This window comes from Littorina saxatilis, linkage group LG14 (assembly GCF_037325665.1).
Source record: "Littorina saxatilis isolate snail1 linkage group LG14, US_GU_Lsax_2.0, whole genome shotgun sequence".
NCBI lineage: Eukaryota > Metazoa > Mollusca > Gastropoda > Littorinimorpha > Littorinidae > Littorina > Littorina saxatilis.
This window is the reverse complement of record NC_090258.1, coordinates 17,346,554-17,365,939: the sequence shown is the minus strand read 5'-3', so window position 1 is coordinate 17,365,939 and position 19,386 is coordinate 17,346,554. Positions and strand designations below refer to the sequence as shown.

General features: G+C 40.2%; 1 protein-coding gene across 1 annotated transcript in view; it reads right to left on the bottom strand.

The window, feature by feature from the left end:
• Nucleotides 1–1,629: 1,629 nt before the first annotated feature.
• LOC138947256 (segmentation protein even-skipped-like) overlaps nucleotides 1,630–19,386 on the bottom strand; it is a 20,512-nt gene continuing 2,755 nt past the window's right edge. Inside the window, exons 2-3 of the mRNA XM_070318696.1 lie at nucleotides 4,371–4,531; nucleotides 1,630–3,837 (exon numbers count right to left, since the gene is read on the bottom strand). Of these exons, the coding sequence (XP_070174797.1) occupies nucleotides 3,124–3,837; nucleotides 4,371–4,531 (875 nt within the window). The 3' untranslated portion in view covers nucleotides 1,630–3,123. The remainder of the gene's footprint in view (nucleotides 3,838–4,370; nucleotides 4,532–19,386) is intronic.

The following is a 19,386-nucleotide window of genomic DNA, read 5'->3' as shown; positions in this document are numbered from 1 at the left end:
ACAATAAACGGTAAAATGATGTTGGTGGTAGTAACTGATTTAGCAATGAGCTAGAATTTTTAGGAAGGTTCTAGATTTAAAGGGAGGTAACTCTTTCTTTGTTATTCACGGAATGGAGGTAACTCGCGAAGCCGGGCTATATAAGAATGGATGTAAGTCAGTGTGTGTGTGTGTGTGTCTGTGGTCGCCATACCTCAGAGATGGCAAAAGGTAGGAACAATAAAGACGATAACTCAGTTTCTCCGAACTTCATTCATGTCTTCGCTTTTCTTCACTTTCTAAGAAGCAATTAGCCGACACCATTTTTAACATAACTGTGTTGCGGTCGGCGTATCTGGTAGGCTGTATAGGAAAAGGATCCTTTTTCTCCGGCAAGATAAAAAAAATTTTTTTAAGATGCATAGCTTTGTATGGTTGATGTTATTTTATGTTGCTGTCTGATGTTGATGTCGTGTACCAAAAAGAAATAAAAACGTGTAAAAAAAAAAAAAAAGATACATTCTCACATATCACCAGTGGTCGTGCTGTGAGCTGAATTGTATTTGACAGCGTTTGTGGAAAAGGCACATCAACACGCTGTAGAGTTACCAATTATGCAGGTAAGAACTAATATATATATTGTTGATTTGTGTTGTTATGTTTTGACATGTTGAGGTTTTTGGATCGTATACAAAGAATCATCTTAAGCCTCATACTGTAAATCGATTTGCGAAATTACAAATATTGGACAGATTATTTAGCTAACATTGCTGTTTTGGTTAAATCTCGTACCTTCTCAATTGAATTCTTAGATATATTGGTGATGCGTTTAGAGGCTTGATTTTTTGAAAAGCAAGATAGATAAAACGAATCCGTTTGTGAGTGTGTATTTGTGTGTGTGTGTGTGTGTGTGTGTGTGTGTGTGTGTGTGTGTGTGTGTGTGTGTGTGTGTGCAACATTTTTACCTTATCATATTATTTGTAGTCGCAAAATGATGACACACACACACACACACACACACACACACACACACACACACACACACACACACACATGTGCAGAGAAAGAGAGGGAGAGAGAGAGAGGGAGGGACACAGAGAGAGAGAGAGGGAGAGAGCGAGAGAGAGAGGGAGAGAGCGAGAGAGAAAGAGAGAGAGAGAGGGAACGAGAGAGAGAGAGGGAACGAGAGAGAGAGAGAGAGAGGGAGGGAGAGAGAGAGAGGGGGGAAAGGGAGGGAGAGAGAGAGAGAGAGAGAGAGAGAGAGAGAGAGAGAGAGAGGGGGGGGGGGAGAGAGGGACTGGCAGACATGCAAACAAGGATAAAATCGTTACACCCCAGAAAAAAGAGGGGATTGGGTTGTCCGTACAAATTCAAAAACAATGTTGTTATATATATATCTTCAAAATTCCATGTAATATTTCACAGTTTTCTTCCTTAATACAACATGTGTTCTTCAAACAAATACAAAGAATCAAAAGAAACATTCATAAATTACAATTATGTCAGCAAAAGCACACAATCCGCCTGTCATGGACGTTTTAAAAATGTGTCATTGTACTGCTCACATTCAAAAACAACCGTAAAGTTCTGTTTTGATAATAGATTGCTCAACTGTTCTTTGCAACTCTGCCCCCCCCCCCCCCCCCCACCCCAAACTAACATCCACACACACACACACACACACACACACACACACACACACACACTGCATGTGACTCGACTAGTTGTATACACATGCAACAGTTCAAAGTTCAGAGAAATAATGTCGTCACTGATAATGTCGTCACTGATGACCAACACAAAATCTGGTCCAATATCATAGAATACTCACCGCAACAAACACAGAGTTCATTTTCACGAGATCAAACAGAGGATGTGTTTTACAAAAGAAGGAGCTCTTCATACAAGAATTGTAATAACATATATAAAAGTAAAATAAGATATCCCTCGATGTATCTGTCACAAATCAAATCTCTTCTAATTCAGGGCACAAACACATTCTTATGTCAGTTCAGTTTGATGTCACAAGGCAGAAATAATGCAATGAAGGGCATAGGCTAATATTGATGATGAGATAGAAAAACGTATGAATAGAATTTGAATACTTGAAAAGATTTCTATAATGACACACACACACACACACACACACACACACACACACACACACACACACACACACACACACACACACACACACACACACACATACACACGTGTGTAACCAAACAACCGTCAAATTGTATATATGTAATTTCGCCAGTTCATGTGTAATGAGTTGTACATACAGTAACTACCTAAAAAGGAAGTTCGTTCTTCCTGAAGAAGTATAGACCAGAAAAAACACACTCTCAAATTCACGTCAGACACAATGCAGGTCGCATTCGTTCCCATCACAAAGCAGCACACCTTCACATAAACCACAGTGATTGTCTACTCTTGTCTGATGATGTCCACAACACTCAAAACCATGTCATGGTCCACTTGTCCAAAAGATTACTCGAGCTGTCCGTGATTGTGTGATACATTCAGTATCGAAGGACACACTATTTTATCACTGTTAAAATTCACTTGTGTCATTGGCAGTCCAATATAGTTTTTTTTTATTGCACAGTTTTGTGTAACCTGGTGTCTTTCTAATGGCATTGAATCTGAGTTTCGCTGTCTAAGTGCTGTGTCCATTGACAAGTTTTTACTAATAAAGTCACTTGGAAGGTGACACATCTTTTGATTAGCAATGAAAAGAAAGAATTAAAAGGAATAGATAAGGAACAGAAAAGTGAGGACAGTTTTGTCTGAAGCCTGCTCCGCTTCACAAGTTTTGAAACGTAGAGATCTGAGGAGTCCACAGACAGACGCTTTTCGAAGTCACTTTTCTTGGTCATGTCGTTCAAGTTCGGATCAGCTTCAAAAGAACACGAAGAAGTCATGAAGACAGAGAAATAAGACACGTGCTGTCATTAACTTTTCTCCACGTCTGTCGCACAAGGTCTGACGGGTAGCACTGACAGTGTCTTATCGACGTCACTTGTATCAAAGACTAATACCCTGTATAAGTTCAGATATCACTCTATTTTTTCGTCAAAAAGACAGTCAAATGAAAGAAAAGCACAGACGAAAGATTACAAGATGAGATACTTTTTGTCGTTAGCTCTTCTCTACTTCTGACTGGAAAGGTCTGAAGAGTCCGTTGGGGGCTGTAGAGTTACTACCCCTGCTGCTTTTGCTCACCGGAACTGAGGTCCTAGACTGCGCGTGGGCGGAGTCATACGAGGAGTAAGGACTTCCGCGAGAAGAGTTCAAGGTCGTAGGAGGACTAACGGAAGCAGCAACTCTAGAGGCCGTCGGAGAGCGAGGAGAGGAAGAGGGGGAGGGGGAGGGCGCATCGTAGCGTAGAGGATGCGAAGGAAAACGAGCAGAATGGTATGGAGAAGACCTGAGATGAACAGGGTCCACAGACCCCAGATAGGCCCCAGGGGGACAGCCCAGCATGGAAGCAGACGACATGGACAGCGGGCCTCGGGTAGCAGCAGCAGCCATCAGCAGGTCTGACGCCGACGTGGGTCTCATGGCTTGCGGAGAGAACTGATGTGCCGGGTTTCCGTGGGCTCCCAACGCTCCCAAAGCCGGGTGGGAACCACCCAGCGCCCCTAGATGAGGGGAGCCCAACCCGCCGAGCCCCATGGCAGCTGGGTAGTAGCTCAGCGGATTCGGGTTGCGGGGAGCGAGTTCGAAAGCGTAGGGGTTGGCGGCGGCGACAGAAGCGATGTAGGCGTAGAGATGAGGGTCTGGGATGCCGTAGGGCCAGGTCAGAGCCATCCTTTGTCGCTTGTCTTTCATTCTGCGATTCTGGAACCACACCTGTTCAAGAACATAGAGAAATTAATTGAGATTTTTTGTAAGCGTTTATGTTTATTGCGACAATTTCTTAATGTTTAGGCATGAGATCACAAATTGTAACAAGAAATACTTTGGTCCTGAAGAAACCTTTAAATGCAAACTAATTGACAATTGTGTTATCTCTCTCTTGTTTTTAACAGTCTGTGTCTCACAGGCACACAATTAGCTTTTTGGATTCAAGTCTGTAAATAAGCCTTCATTTTAAAAGTCCATTCCATTTAAATAAGTAACTGAAATTATTATTGGATTATATAACCCTAATGTTTCATAAGTGTGATGCATGATTATATCATTAAATAATTAATTAATTCACGAAAATGCCTGAAATTTGTTTTATTTTATATCTTGTTCAATTTCAAAATTTTAAAAGCCCTTCAAATGTCTCAAAAGTCATACTGTAATCAGGTTATCAAATAGTTGACATAGAGAAATGAATTGAGATTTTAATTAGCAGTTATGTTTATTGCGTCAATTTCTCAAGGTCTTTCACTGACCTTGATAGTGGACTCAGCCAAGCCGAGGGAGGCAGCCAGCTCACAGCGTTTGGGTCTGGACACATAGTTCTCTTTCATGAACTCCTTCTCCAGCCTCCCGATCTGTTCCCTGGTGAAGGCCGTGCGGTACCGCCTGGACTGGTCGTCTTCTGGTGAAACGTCTGCAAGCACGACACAAATTCGTATTAGTTATAGATTACATTTCGTTTACAGTATTCTGAGAATGTGGGAGATTCGTTTTAGTTATAGATTAGATTTCGTTTACAGTATTCTGAGAATGTGGGAGATTCGTTTTAGTTATAGATTAGATTTTGTTAACAGCATTCTGAGAATTGGGGAGTTTTGTATTAGTTATAGATTACATTTTGTTTACAGCATTCAGAGAATATGGGAATGGGGGAAAAAACACGTTCAAATGTCATGTAAAATCATTTAGGGGGAGGGCGTACTGTACAAGCACAGAGCTCACACGCGCGATCTATGTGGAAACACCTCAGTGCATAACAAAAACATATTGGCTGCGGCGGACTTCGGCCACGCCCACTTATGCAAATGCATTCGCAGAAGCAGCAGCAGTGCGGCATCAGAGAGACTCGCAATGTTTCGATAATGCCAGTGTTTCTACTTTTATTTCTCCTGCTGGGTCGTGCTGTCTGTGTCGTGATAGCATGACACAGGGTGGATGACACAGGGTGGATGACACAGGGTGCATGACACAGGGTGGATGACACGGTGGATGACAAAGGGTGGATGAGAAAGAAGGAAAGAAAGAAGGAAAGAAAGGGAGAAATGAAGTCGAACGAACGGAAGAGAGATAGAACACTAAGAAAGAAACTAAAAGAAAGAAAGAAAAAAAGAAACTGAAAAAAAGAAAGAAACTGAAAGAAAGAAAAAAAGAAAGAAAGAAACTGAAAGAAAGAAAGAAACTGAAAGAAAGAAAGAAAGAAAGAAACTGAAAGAAAGAAAGAAACTGAAAGAAAGAAAGAAAGAAAGAAAGAAACTGAAAGAAAGAAACTGAAAGAAAGAAACTGAAAGAAAGAAAGAAACTGAAAGAAAGAAAGAAAGAAAGAAACTGAAAGAAAGAAACTGAAAGAAAGAAAGAAACTGAAAGAAAGAAACTGAAAGAAAGAAAGAAACTGAAAGAAAGAAAGAAAGAAAGAAACTGAAAGAAAGAAACTGAAAGAAAGAAAGAAACTGAAAGAAAGAAAGAAAGAAAGAAACTGAAAGAAAGAAACTGAAAGAAAGAAAGAAACTGAAAGAAAGAAAGAATGAAAGAAAGAAAGAAAGAAAAATTAAAATTAAAGAAAGCAATAAAGACAGAAAGAACAAAGAAGGAAAGCGAAAAAGAAACGTGAAGCACACAACGTGTATCATTCAGTCAGATCCGACGCATTCAAACAACTCTTGAAGCATAAAAGCTGTACCAAACTGTTGTTGTCTAAAAGAAAGGAATAACTATAAAAGGAAAGAAAGCACATCTACGGGCGTGCACATTCACTCTCATTTCGGTATTAGCAATTACTTTCACTTTTATTCCCCTTATCAACCTCCGCAAAGGCAATTTTGTTATCATCGGTCAGAGGTTTTACACGTGTATTTTTACAACCCGTGTTATTTGACTATAGAGAATATAGCTGTCTGTTTACGACATCAACCCCTTCCAATCCCTTTCTACGGCGAACACCCCCCTACCCCCGCACACCTTTCTCGGTAAAAGTTACCAAGTTAATAGTCAGTAGTAGAACAGATTGTGGACTGGGTGGCCGAGTGGTAACGCACTTGCGCTCGGAAGCGAGAGGTTGCGAGTTCGACCATGGGTCAGGGCGTTAGCAATTTTCTCCTCCCTTTCCTAACCTAGGTGGTGGGTTCAAGTGCTAGTCTTTCGGATGAGACGAAAAACCGAGGTCCCTTCGTGTACACTACATTGGGGTGTGCACGTTAAAGATCCCACGATTGACAAAAGGGTCTTTCCTGGCAAAGTTGTATAGGCATAGATAAAAATGTCCACCAAAATACCCGTGTGAATTGGAATAATAGGCCGTGAAAAGTAGGATATGCGCCGAAATGGCTGCGATCTGCTGGCCGATGTGAATGCGTGATGTATTGTGTAACAAAATTCCATCTCACACGGCATAAATAAATCCCTGCGCCTTGAATATGTGCGCGATATAAATTGCATAAAATAAAATAAAATAAAAAAATAAAAAAATCCCTGCGCTTAGAACTGTACCCACGGAATACGCGCGATATAAGCCTCATATTGATTGATTGATATATTTGGTACATTCATTCATACATGGAGTTGTATATATGGAATAGTCTATATATTATACTCAGTTTCCATATAGGCACATCCCCTCAACAATCACACACACACACACACACACACACACACACACACCCGAACCCCACCTCATCTCACACCCTACCCCAAACACCCACCCATGCACCCATCCCCCACCCGAACCTCCACACCAACACCCCCCCCCCCCCCCCCTACGCACCATATACCCTCTCCTCAATAACATCAAAGATATTCTTCTTCTCGGATAGTAACAAGGCCGAGTTGTTTTCATTATTGTGGGCGAATACAACAAGCCCTGTCCCCGCTTCAGTCGAGCCTTGCTAAACGAATACCAAAGTGCTAACGACAGTTTTATGAAGGCTATTGGGGATTTTTATGACCCACTGTTCCCACTTGTTTGGGGGTCCGAGGGGCGAAGAAAGACCTCAATCAGTGTCGAACAAGGAGAGAATTGGTGAAATAGAGCGTACGGGGAGTAGGGGTACGGGTTGGAAATCAAGCGTGGGTTGTTGGTTTGTCATGGCTTGTTTGGCTGAAGAGGTCGAGTTCGATCACTTTACATCGATCATTACAAGGCAAGAGGTCACGAAAATGAAAGAAAAAAGGTGACTTTTAAAATGGCCTAAAATTGTATGGGGGGGAAAAAGATGCAAAAGCATGCATGTGTGAGAAGGAAATAGTGATCTCCGGAGTTTCGGAAATGCCAAACATCCGCCAACTGGTCCTTTTACCAAAATTTACCCAAAACAAAACACACAAAAATCCCGATGTTGGTCTATTCGCACTCCCGTGTCCAACCTCAAAACTTACACTATATATAGACGGCGACAACACAAAACTGAAGATGAAACTAGTCGTGTATTTGTGGAAACTATACACGATATTGGACCCTGATTCAGACGTAAAAGGGGTATCTTTAAGAAGCAAAACTGAAAGTGTAGCTGGTAATCTAAGTCAAGATTCCATACAATGTAAAAGTTCCCACCAATACCAGTCCATCTCAGTATCTTTAATGGTTCCACCCAAGTACCCTTATCCCGCATACACGCAAAGTGTCGATGTCCCGCGCCTCCTTATGTCTGTTCGGGGAATTACGGGTTGTTCACACTAAACAAGACACGGGATAGGAAGGGGGCGTTAAGCATTTTATGACCTGTCAAAACCGTCCCACAGGTGGCTAAACCCCTACTTTTGTCGTGTTATGACAAGTGCTATGACGCCCTCTCTATGACGTCAGTAACACACAGTAGAAATCAATTAAAGCGCTATAATAAGATGGCGTCCCGGTTTTCAAAATGGCGCACGTTCTCCAGAATACGATTGAAATACGTTATGACGCCACTCGTAAAAATGACGACATTCAACATATTCGAATTACAGCATGATATCAAACGATGGACGTGTTATATTATTAACGATACCCGGCTGTGATGAATTGGATTGTATAATATGTAGACGAATAATATGCACCGAAATGGCTGCGATCTGCTGGTCGATGTGAATGCGTGATGTATTGTGTAAAAAATTCCATCTCACACGGCATAAATAGATCCCTGCGCCTTGAGTCCGAGTCTGGAGATACGCGCGCGATATAAGACTTCATAATAAAAAAAGTAAACCCAAAAATGCAGATTGGCGTATGCTCTCTCTCTCTCTCTCTCTCTCTCTCTCTCTCTCTCTCTCTCTCTCTCTCTCTCTCTCTCTCTCTCTCTCTCTTTCTCTCTCTCTCTCTCTCTCTCTCCCCCCCTCCTTAACGCAAAAGTTATTGAGTATGCAATTTTGGTTACAATTTCGCATTTTAAAATGCAGATTATCACCTAGGCTATCATACATATAACCTGTTTATCATTTTAAACAATTGCGACACATGGAGGCATGAGATCAAGAAAATGTAAGTGTAAACCTGTAAGTATCCGCCAATCCCCCCCCCCCCCCCCACAATTGTGCCATCTGGAGATCTAAATAATAATTAGTCTCTGTGGTTTTGAAAATTCTGGAAAATCCAAACATTGATTGGACCATTTTATGCTTCATATCAACAATTCATTCTCCTTGGCAATTTACTCTCTTTTTTTCTCTCCTCGTTTTGTGTTCTCCCATACCCGCATTTTAAGAACAACACCGCACCCAAACAACTCCCTCCCAATCCCCCACCCCCTCCACCTCCACCCAAAGCCCATAAACAAATCCATCCACTCTCACTCTCACAAGGCTTTTCCTTCGCCAATCAAACCTATCCTCTGCCGTTCTTACAACTGCCACGGATCGAATTGTTCTCCGAACTTCCGAGTCCGTCACTCTTCACAAAAAGAGCAAGTAAACCAATAATCTCTAACACAAAAGTGAAAAGCTTCTTCTACGGAACAGATCAGACATTGACAATACTACCGGTCTACTTGTGTCACATTGAGGAAAAACCGGCGTAGATTTACGAGGCCTCACCCCCAAAGTGAAAGAAATCGGGCGCTTCACTTGCCAGTCTTTTCAATTTTCAAACCACAGGCAACAAAAAGCGATCCGTGTACGCGTGTCTAATCCAGCGGCGAAAATTGCACGGAAGAAATGCCTTGGCCTTTGAAAACTGACTTTCCATTGAAATCCTGAACGAAGACATCACCGAAGGCCTGGTAAGCCAAGAGAATCTAACACGTAATTATCTGCGCACGATACTGTTTGAATAAGGAACAACCCGTGTCGTTTTCTGTCGTTTCTTGTGACGTAAGCCTTGACGACACGATCACAATACGTCACAGCATGGGTCCCCGGTGTCGCACGGGTACAGGCACGTGTGAATCGAATTGATTCAAGTGCGATGTGTTGTGCGCAACAATAGAGCTCTTTTGCCGAAAGAGAGTCAGGAAAAACAAACTATTAACAATTTTGTCCGCCCACAATTTACTGTCAATTCGATTCTTTTAAAATAGCAAATCCAATCCGTACCTACTAACCTTTGCAATTAACTGGCACACACTGAAATGTGGGGGAAATGAGTTAAAAGTTGCATATTGCTGGGATTTCCCAAGAGATTGTAAATTTTATGCTCATTTTATTTTTGAATAAAAAATATTGAGCGGTTATGTTCATTTTGGGATCAGTTGGTTGAGCAAATTTAGAGGGCAACAGAAAACATGAATGACAATACAATACAATACAATACAATACAATACAATACAATACAATACAATACAATACATGTACATTGCAATACACCACAATACACTACACTACACTACACTACAATACAATACAATACAATACAATACAATACAATACAATACAATACAATACAATACTATAAAATACAATACAATACAATACAATACGACACGATACGACACGATACGATATAATACAATACAATGCCATGTTATAGCTTTGCAGACAGAAATCTCTAAATCTCATATTTTGGTTTGGATTTAAGCATTCACAAACGCTATTAAATAACCGCCTCTATCTTGTATTTTTATTTTTATTTTTATTTTTAAACCTTCCGAGCAGCGAGTGTCGGTGACTTCATAAACTCGGCTATTTTTTTCAGATTCAAAAGTTCTATTATTTTCAAATTGTGTCGCATGTCGCGTTCATCTCAATTAAACGAATAACACCAAATCAGTGCAATTATTGTTCTCTTCTCTCGCACCTCTATTGTATTGCTTACAGCCATATCACTCACTACACATGCGAGTAACATGCAAGTGTTACGGCCAGCACAGCGGGCAGACTCGTTCATTTCAATTGAACAATAAATCACGCTCAACGATCACAAGAACCCACCGCCCTCCCCAACAGCAACTCCTGTATTGTTTCAACGCGTAAAACCTTGAAGCTGTGTGTCCTTTCGCGCTGACAAGATCCTTCACAAACGTCTAACATCTCTCTAACAAGATCCACTACAACACCGACGCGCCATAAAACCTTACACCGCACATGCGCAACAGCCGGGAGATCAAAGTCAAGGGAGGTAAATGCCGCGGCAAAACATGTACGTCTCGAGGGAGGTTATACTCGCCACTGGTCTTATCTGCCCCTGGGGCAAGCTGCACCTGTCCGAAGTGGCTTGTCGGATGACCATGCTAAATGGACCAAGCTGACCCACGCTTTCAATTGCTCATTTTGCTGCGGAGAAGAGGGGGAGGGGGAAAAGGGGGGGGGGGGGGGGGGAGGAGGGAGGAGGAGAGGGGAGGGGAAAGGACCGGAAAGTTTGGCCTTGTGGTCGCTATTTCTTTTAAAATTTCTTTGTCATTATATTGTATTTGTAAGACTGTATGCGTGTATTTTTGTTTAAACAGTGGGTTTTTTTTATTCAGTTGCGTAAATACAAAGCCATAACTGAATGTTATAATAAAGGAGCACAACAAAATAAACTTATAAATGTGCTCTTAGAAACTGGCAAACGAGTAATGTGGCGGACGCGATATTGTAAATGCATGATATATGCGTGTACGAATGCTAATGCCCACACCACGGTTGTTACTATAAATCTATAAATAAATGTTTAAACAAACTAACGTGATTCATATTGTGGGAAAGTGTTTCACTTACCTGCCAATTCATATAAAGTCTCATTCGACCAAATTATTCTCCTTTTACCATCGGCACAATAATAAACCTAACCTTCACAGTCCATTTAATGAACCTCGCATCATGGACACAATCATTATAGTAATAACTCGATATCGCATGAACTCTTGATCCTGGCTTTTGACCTTTGACTGCACATCATCATTTCATAAAGCACCGTTTACACATGCACATACACACCACAAAGACACCGCCCGTCTCTCGTCTCTTTCAATCGCACAGTGGAAACCCGACCACGAGCATTGTGAACAGACAATAGACCAAACAAAAGAGAGGAAAGAACCCACGATAAACTGACAAACAACTGACTTCCAGAGAAAAGGACATTCTGAAAAGACAATAGTTTCGAAGACAATGTTACAGGAACATCATGAGCAGAAACTAGACTTGAAATGAAAAGACCTAACGATCAATGGAGGAGCTGCAAGATACAAGGCAAATCCGAGCATTATTGGCTTGTTCTGAGGGCGCTAATTTTTATGAAGACATAATAATGATAATGATAATACGAGAATTTATAACGCACACATATCTCACCACAAGGCGACTCAAAGAGATTACAGGAGTATTATGAACGGACAATAAGCCATGTGAAAGAGGGGGAAAAAAGAGCAGGCAGTACAGAGAAATGTAATGCCAAATCAATCAGCCAATTTTACCCCTAAAGTGTTTGCAATTAATTTTTTTTTTTTTTTGGGGGGGGGGGGGGAGGGTATGCGCGAAAGCAGGTGCATACCAGAAAAAACGGGTGAGAAATACAACAAGTTATAAACGTAAAGAAATTATATACAAGCGTGTTGAGAATATACATGCACAAACTTCCAAAAGATAGGTAAAGTTATTGAAGTCAGGAAGAAACCAACAAAGACGCTGCCAAAAAAAAGCAAAGCTTGCTCGTCTGATTACGTTTTCAATAATACCATGACTATGTTAACAAACCGACAGAAAAGTCAACAAAATAATAGTCTGGGTTCATGAAACAATATAAAGATCCAGCCTGCTCAATATAGATTTTAGGATTTTCACTGAAGAGTTTTAAGAGAAAACAAAAACCGAGAGAGGATATTACACATATCTTGAAATAAGGCACGTGTTTTATCGTCAATTTTCAGATTAAACAATGACCAAACAAAACATTCTCTTAAGCCTACATAAAACTCAACGAAGTATAGTCAAAATTCAAATAGCCGTCAAAATATTTTTCTATATTTTATTCAGCGAGATTTCACAATAAATTGTTACTTTCAGGATATACTACATGATAATGCAGCTGGAGAATAGTTCTCCAAATCCGACAGATAACTTTAGTCAATAAAACCAAAAAGGCCGGGATTTAAGTGCAAACACGATCCCGCTAGGCTATACCTTTTATGATTATGATTGAAACGCTTGCTGGTGATAAACCCAAACCGACCGCACGTGTGAATTATTAGTCGAAAGAGGTTGAGAAATTCCAAGTATACAACGAGACAACTTAGTTTCTCAAAGAGGCGGTAAGAAACGAAACGCCGACCCCAATATCAGTTCGAAGATGCAATAACCAGCCCCCATATCAGTTTGAAGATGCAAATACGAACCCGACTATCAGTCCGAAGATGCAAATACCTCACGACAATGACGCTATGATAGATAAGGCCGTCCACTGAAACATATGGAGAAGTACGCTGCAGTGGATGAAGATGCATGCGACCGCATCTTCAAAGACAAGAAGAGCCGGCCGCACACGCAATCCTTGTGCAAGCTACCCCTTGACTGAGTGGAGGATGTACTGGAGTATTTACGATCAAAGTTCTAGTGTTGTGCGGTATGTTGTTACGGAGTGGACATTCTCTTGACAAGTAACGAAGCTGTTTGCCAAATGCAAGCTTTGAAGGATGAGCAAGATTCTGTCTCTCTGTATCTCTGTAACTGTGTGATTTTGTGTATGTGTGTGTGTTTGTGAGTGTGTGTCTCTCTCTTTCTCTCTCTCTCATCTCTCTCTCTCGCTCTCTCTCTCTCTCTATCTCTCTCTCTCTCTCTCTCTCTCTCTCTCTCTCTCTCTCTCTCTCTCTCTCTCTCTCTCTACGTTGCAGAACTCTCTCCCCCTCTGTCTCTATCTGTATCTCTGTAACTGTGTGATTGTGTGTATGTGTGTGTGTTTGTGAGTGTGTGTCTCTCTCTTTTTTTTCTCTCCCTCTCTCTCATCTCTCTCTCTCCGTCTCTCTCTCCGTCTCTCTCTCTCTCTCTCTCTCTCTCTCTCTCTCTCTCTCTCTCTCTCTCTCTCTCTCATCTCTCTCTCTCCGTCTCTCTCTCCGTCTCTCTCTCTCTCTGTCTGTGTGTGCATCAACTCACGCGCACGCGTTTGTACCACACATTTAAAAAATACAAGTACAGAAATAAACAATAAGTAAATGAATGCAAATTAAAGTAAATTCAAACCGACCATACCAACAAAATTAATTGAAAATGTTAATTAATTTTTTTTTAAACTTCAGTAAACAAAACAATCTGGCCAAAACAGACTTGTTTCATTTGTTTAAAAAAATACAGCAGTGTCACTCCTATCAACCTAACAGGCAGGTTATGAACGGCTTCACATACAAAGAAAACACGATACACAATAAAAACACTCGCACAGTCAATTTTTTCTCCCCCCTACCCCCTCTCCTCCCTCCCTTCTCTTTATATCACGCAGTTCAAGACCTCAAATAAACCGGTGTCACGGGGTGCGAGTTGGGAACACAAAAGCAAACGCTCCCGCAATACAAGCAATTAGTGGGAATAAAATAATGACCTTCCCTGTAATTAAGACGGGACAAAAGCAGCGTTAATCGGCAAACGGTTTCAATGCTGGCTTTATCCGGTAGCCATTTCCGGCGAGGTTTGTTCCGACACACGTGTTAGATTGAGGCGATCGATTGGAGGTATGAAACTGAAATCGATCGAGGGAGAGAGTGTGTGTTTAGGTTGTGGGGGGGGGGGGGGGAGGGTGGTGGTGGTGGTGAAGTGTGTGGATGGGAGAAAAAGTGAGAGAGAGGGAAGGGAGTCAGTCACACACACACACACACACCACACACACACACACACACACACACACACACATATATACACACTCTCTCGCACACACACACAGAACCCCCCCTCACACACACACAGAGGAATATTGTAGTTAGTTAAGCTGTTACTTCACCCATCATCCGTTCATCTTACAGACCGGAAATGTTCCTTTGCGCAACGCAGAGTAACGGATCTGAATAATACATAAATATTAGAATAAAGTTAAAAAATCTGCAAAATGATGCAAATGTGGAATACACTCATCACATGTTCGCAACAAATGTACAAAATTACCAAACATTTAACAGCACATAATCTTTTGTTAAACAAATAAAACAGAATATCTATTGGACCATCTCTCTGTTCCTCTGTCGGTCTATCTGTCTGTCTGTCTACAACAAAATGCGTATTTCATTTGAGATTTTCTACAGCTTCGTATTACCCATTGACCGCACATTTTGACATGTCATCTATATATATATATACGACTAGTGTCTGTCTGTCTGTCTGTCTGTTCGCGATGCACGGCCAAAGTTCTCGGTGGATCTTTTTCAAATTTGGACACCGTATTCAGCTACACCCCGGACACAACCTCATCGATGAGATATTTCAACACGTGCTCTCAGCGCGCAGCGCTGTGCGCGCTGAACCGATTTTTTTTTTTTTTTTTTGGGGGGGGGGGGGGGGTCGGGATCCACTACCAGTAACTCTTCCTTATCTTCTGCAGTGTTTTCAGCCGCGATTATCTCCCTTCCTCCGTGTGGCGTCAATCCATATTCCTGTTACTACGTTACTATTTTTAGAGGGTCACTGCACGTTACTATTTTTAGAAGGTCTCCAGTGTTTTGCGCGTTTATCTCCTTTCCTTCGTGCGCCGGCAAAGCCGGCGTACACCCGGCAAAGCCGGGTCCCATGCGCAGCCTGGTATTTGGCTCTACTTCTTCCCGGCAAAGCCGGTACCCGGCGAAGTGGGTAATCATCTAGTCTATGATATCCACTCTTGAATTGTCTTTCTTTTTGTTTTCTCTGCCCAAAAGAGAAAAGTAAACAAGTCGCGTAAGGCGAAAATACAATATTTAGTCAAGTAGCTGTCGAACTCACAGAATGAAACTGAACGCAATGCAACGCAGCAAGACCGTATACTCGTAGCATCGTCAGTCCACCGCGCACGGCAAAGGCAGTGAAATTGACAAGAAGAGCGGGGTAGTTCTTGCGCTGAGAAGGATAGCACGCTTTTCTGTACCTCTCTTCGTTTTAACTTTCTGAGCGTGTTTTTAATCCAAACATATCATATGTATATGTTTTTGGAATCAGGAACCGACAAGGAATAAGATGAAAGTGTTTTTAAATTGATTTGGAAACTTTAATTTTGATAATAATTTTTATATATTTAATTTTCAGAGCTTGTTTTTAATCCGAATATAACATATTTATATGTTTTTGGAATCAGCAAATGATGGAGAATAAGATAAACGTAAATTTGGATCGTTTTATAAATTTTTATTTTTTTTTACAATTTTCAGATTTTTAATGACCAAAGTCATTAATTAATTTTTAAGCCACCAAGCTGAAATGCAATACCGAAGTCCGGGCTTCGTCGAACATTACCTGACCAAAATTTCAACCAATTTGGTTGAAAAATGAGGGCGTGACAGTGCCGCCTCAACTTTCACGAAAAGCCGGATATGACGTCATCAAAGACATTTATAAAAAAAATGAAAAAAAACGTTCGGGGATTTCATACCCAGGAACTCTCATGTCAAATTTCATAAAGATCGGTCCAGTAGTTTAGTCTGAATCGCTCTACACACACTCACAGACAGACACACACACGCACATACACCACGACCCTCGTCTCGATTCCCCCCTCTACGTTAAAATATTTAGTCAAAACTTGACTAAATATAAAAAGAACAAAGAATTCAAATGAAAGAATAACGAAAAACAACAAAAAGAGAAAACAGAAAATATCTAAAGTTATTGTATTTCAGAATGATTTATCTCTTCCACTCAGTTCTCCGTTTGATTCCAAATCAGCTTCAAATTAAAAAAAAATTATCTTATTAAAAAAACCGAATCATGATGGCATTTTCGATTTAATATCTAAAGATTTGAGACTACGATCAACTAATTCTTAAAAAAATAAGATAAACAAATATAACAAAATGAAAAGAATACAAAAAGACAGACAAGAAAGGGGAAAATCATATAACTGCACACAATACGTGTTCATACATGGAAGCAGGTGTCCGTATGCATTCGTTCTTTTTATCTCCACAACCTTTGTGTTTGCAATTATCACCAATATTTTCAGCCTCAATCTTAATAGAGGTGTCGGAAGAAAAATGATTATCCTTGAATATAGCAATTATCTGTCCAGAAGGTATCACATTTTTCACGCGAAATAAAAATAATGCATGGGTGGCTAACTTTCATCAATATTTCCTTGCTGCATGAAAGTATGAGTTATTGGAAAAAGATGATAAGCCTTGCCATTGTTGCTCCCATGGGGTCGCCTTCACGCGGCGGGAGTGTTTCCACAGAGCTACCCCACCCCTTTACTTCTCTTCTTTTGTCTTATTTCTGCCTTACCAGTCCTTTCACCTATATTTCCTTCCAAGAAAACTCTCCCTACTATTCCCTGCAGTTTTCCAATTCTTTTCTTGTTGTCTTATTTCTACCTGACTGGATCCATCACCTTTATTTCACTTACCAAAAGTCTTCTTTTCCACATCCTTATTTCTCTTCCCCCCGCATGTCGTAAGAGGCGACTAACGGATTCTGTTTCTCCTTTTACCCTTGTTGAGTGGTTCTTGTATAGAATATAGTCAATGTTTGTAAAGATTTTAGTCAAGCAGTATGTAAGAAATGTTTAGTCCTTTGTACTGGAAACTTGCATTCTCCCAGTAAGGTCATATATTGTACTACGTTGCAAGCCCCTGGAGCAATTTTTTGATTAGTGCTTTTGTGAACAAGAAACACTTAACAAGTGGCTCTATCCCATCTCCCCCCTTTCCCCTATCCCATTTCCCCCCTTTCCCTCGTCGCGATATAACCTTCGTGGTTGAAAACGACGTTAAACACCAAATAAATAAATAAATAAATAAATAAAAACTTGCCATTGTTTTCCGATAACAAGAAGATAAATATCAATGATCACTAAGGGAGCGCCATGCAAAGAACAACACAATGAATTCAAACACTCAAACTCACAAAGGGTGGTACTTCTTAATAAATAATTAATTGTTGCCAATCACGCATTGAATTATACCCTTTTCAACACAGAAGAAGGCAACGAATTTGGACATTCAAACTGCTTAAGAACTACTATAATTTTCACCAACAAATCATTAATTATTGCCAATCATGTACCGGGTTATACCTTTTCGCACCGCAGAAGAAAACGATGAATTCAAAATTGAAATTTCTGAAAAAGGGTGGCGATTATTTTTTCAAACAAATCATTAATTATTGCCAATCTAGCATTGCGTTATTCCATTGAAGAAACAGTTCTTTTCAAACCGAATTCAAAATGTCAATATCGATACAATTACTCGTTGCAATGAATGAATGACCAATCACGCATCGAATTATAACCGTTTAGGAACAATTGCCTTCAAATAACACGAAGTGTCAACAAGGGGTAAAAATAAATACGTACTCAGATCAAAACAAAATTAATAACAATCATCTTCGTCTTCTGTACTGAATGGACTGTTTATAGGCTTTAAATAATGAATGAGAGTTGAAAATGAAGACAATACTTAGTTTCTAAAAGAGGCTGAATATATAGCAAAACCATGCAAGAGTAAATTAAAGAGTAACCCAAGAAATTGAACTTTGATTTGAGGTTTTAATGGGGGGGGGAAATGGCAATCGATTTTTTTATCGAGCTGTAGACTAATATACCAAGGTTTGTCAAATTAAGTTCCGATTATTAATAGATAAAGTGAAAAGTTCTTTTTGGCAAAGCATAAGCGCTCTCCAATCATGAAAATTAAAAAAACCAGATATATATTTGATTTACCAATTAAAAAGGAGCCGCCTGGAACTATCAAAATCACTGAGAAAAAAACTTGCTGTTAAACCATGCATGAAGTATATATAGTGCAGAATTAGAGTGTTTACTGTAAGAATAAACAAGTCGCGTAAGGAGAAATTACTACATTTAGTCAAGCTGTCGAACTCACGGAATGAAACTGAACGCACTGTATTTCTTTCACCAAGACAGTACAGCTTTGTCAATCCCCGCGAGAAGGAAATCGCTTACCTCCCACGTGCAAAACGCAGTGATATGCACACGCCAGAATAGCGCGGTAGCGTATTGTGCTAAGCAGGAAAGCGCGCTTTTCTGTATTCGTGTTAACTTTCTGAGCTTGTTTTGAATACAACCTATCATATCTATATGTTTTTGGAATCAGGAAACGATAAAGAATAAGATGAAATCATTTTTGGATCGATTTCTTAAATTTTAATCGTAAGACTAATTAATCTATTTTCGTTAATTGTGATCACATTTTAAGAGTAAACATGACATATGTATATATTTTAGATTCAGAATGTCATGAAGAATACGATGCAATCAATTTTAAATCTGTTTGCGAAAAATCGATTTTAATGACAACTTTAATGAGCAAACTCATTAATTAATTTGTAAGCCTCCAAGCTGAAATGCAATACCAAAGTCCGGGCGTTGTCGAAGATTACTTGACCAAAATTTCAACCAATTTGGTTTAAAAATGAGAGCGTGACAGTGCCGCCTCAACTTTCACGAAAAGCCGGATATGACGTCATCAAAGACATTTATCAAAAACATGAAAAAACCATCTGGGGATATCATACCCAGGAACTCCCATGTAAAATTTCATGAAGATCGGTCTAGTAGTTTTCTCTAAATCGCTCTACACACACACACACACACACACACACACACACACACACACACACACACACACACACACACACATACATACACCACACCCTCGTCTCGATTCCCCCCTCTACGTTAAAACATTTAGTCAAAACTTGACTAAATGTAAAAAGATATTCCATCTATTTGTTTGTTTGTTTGGTTGGTGTTTTTTTTAAATAGAT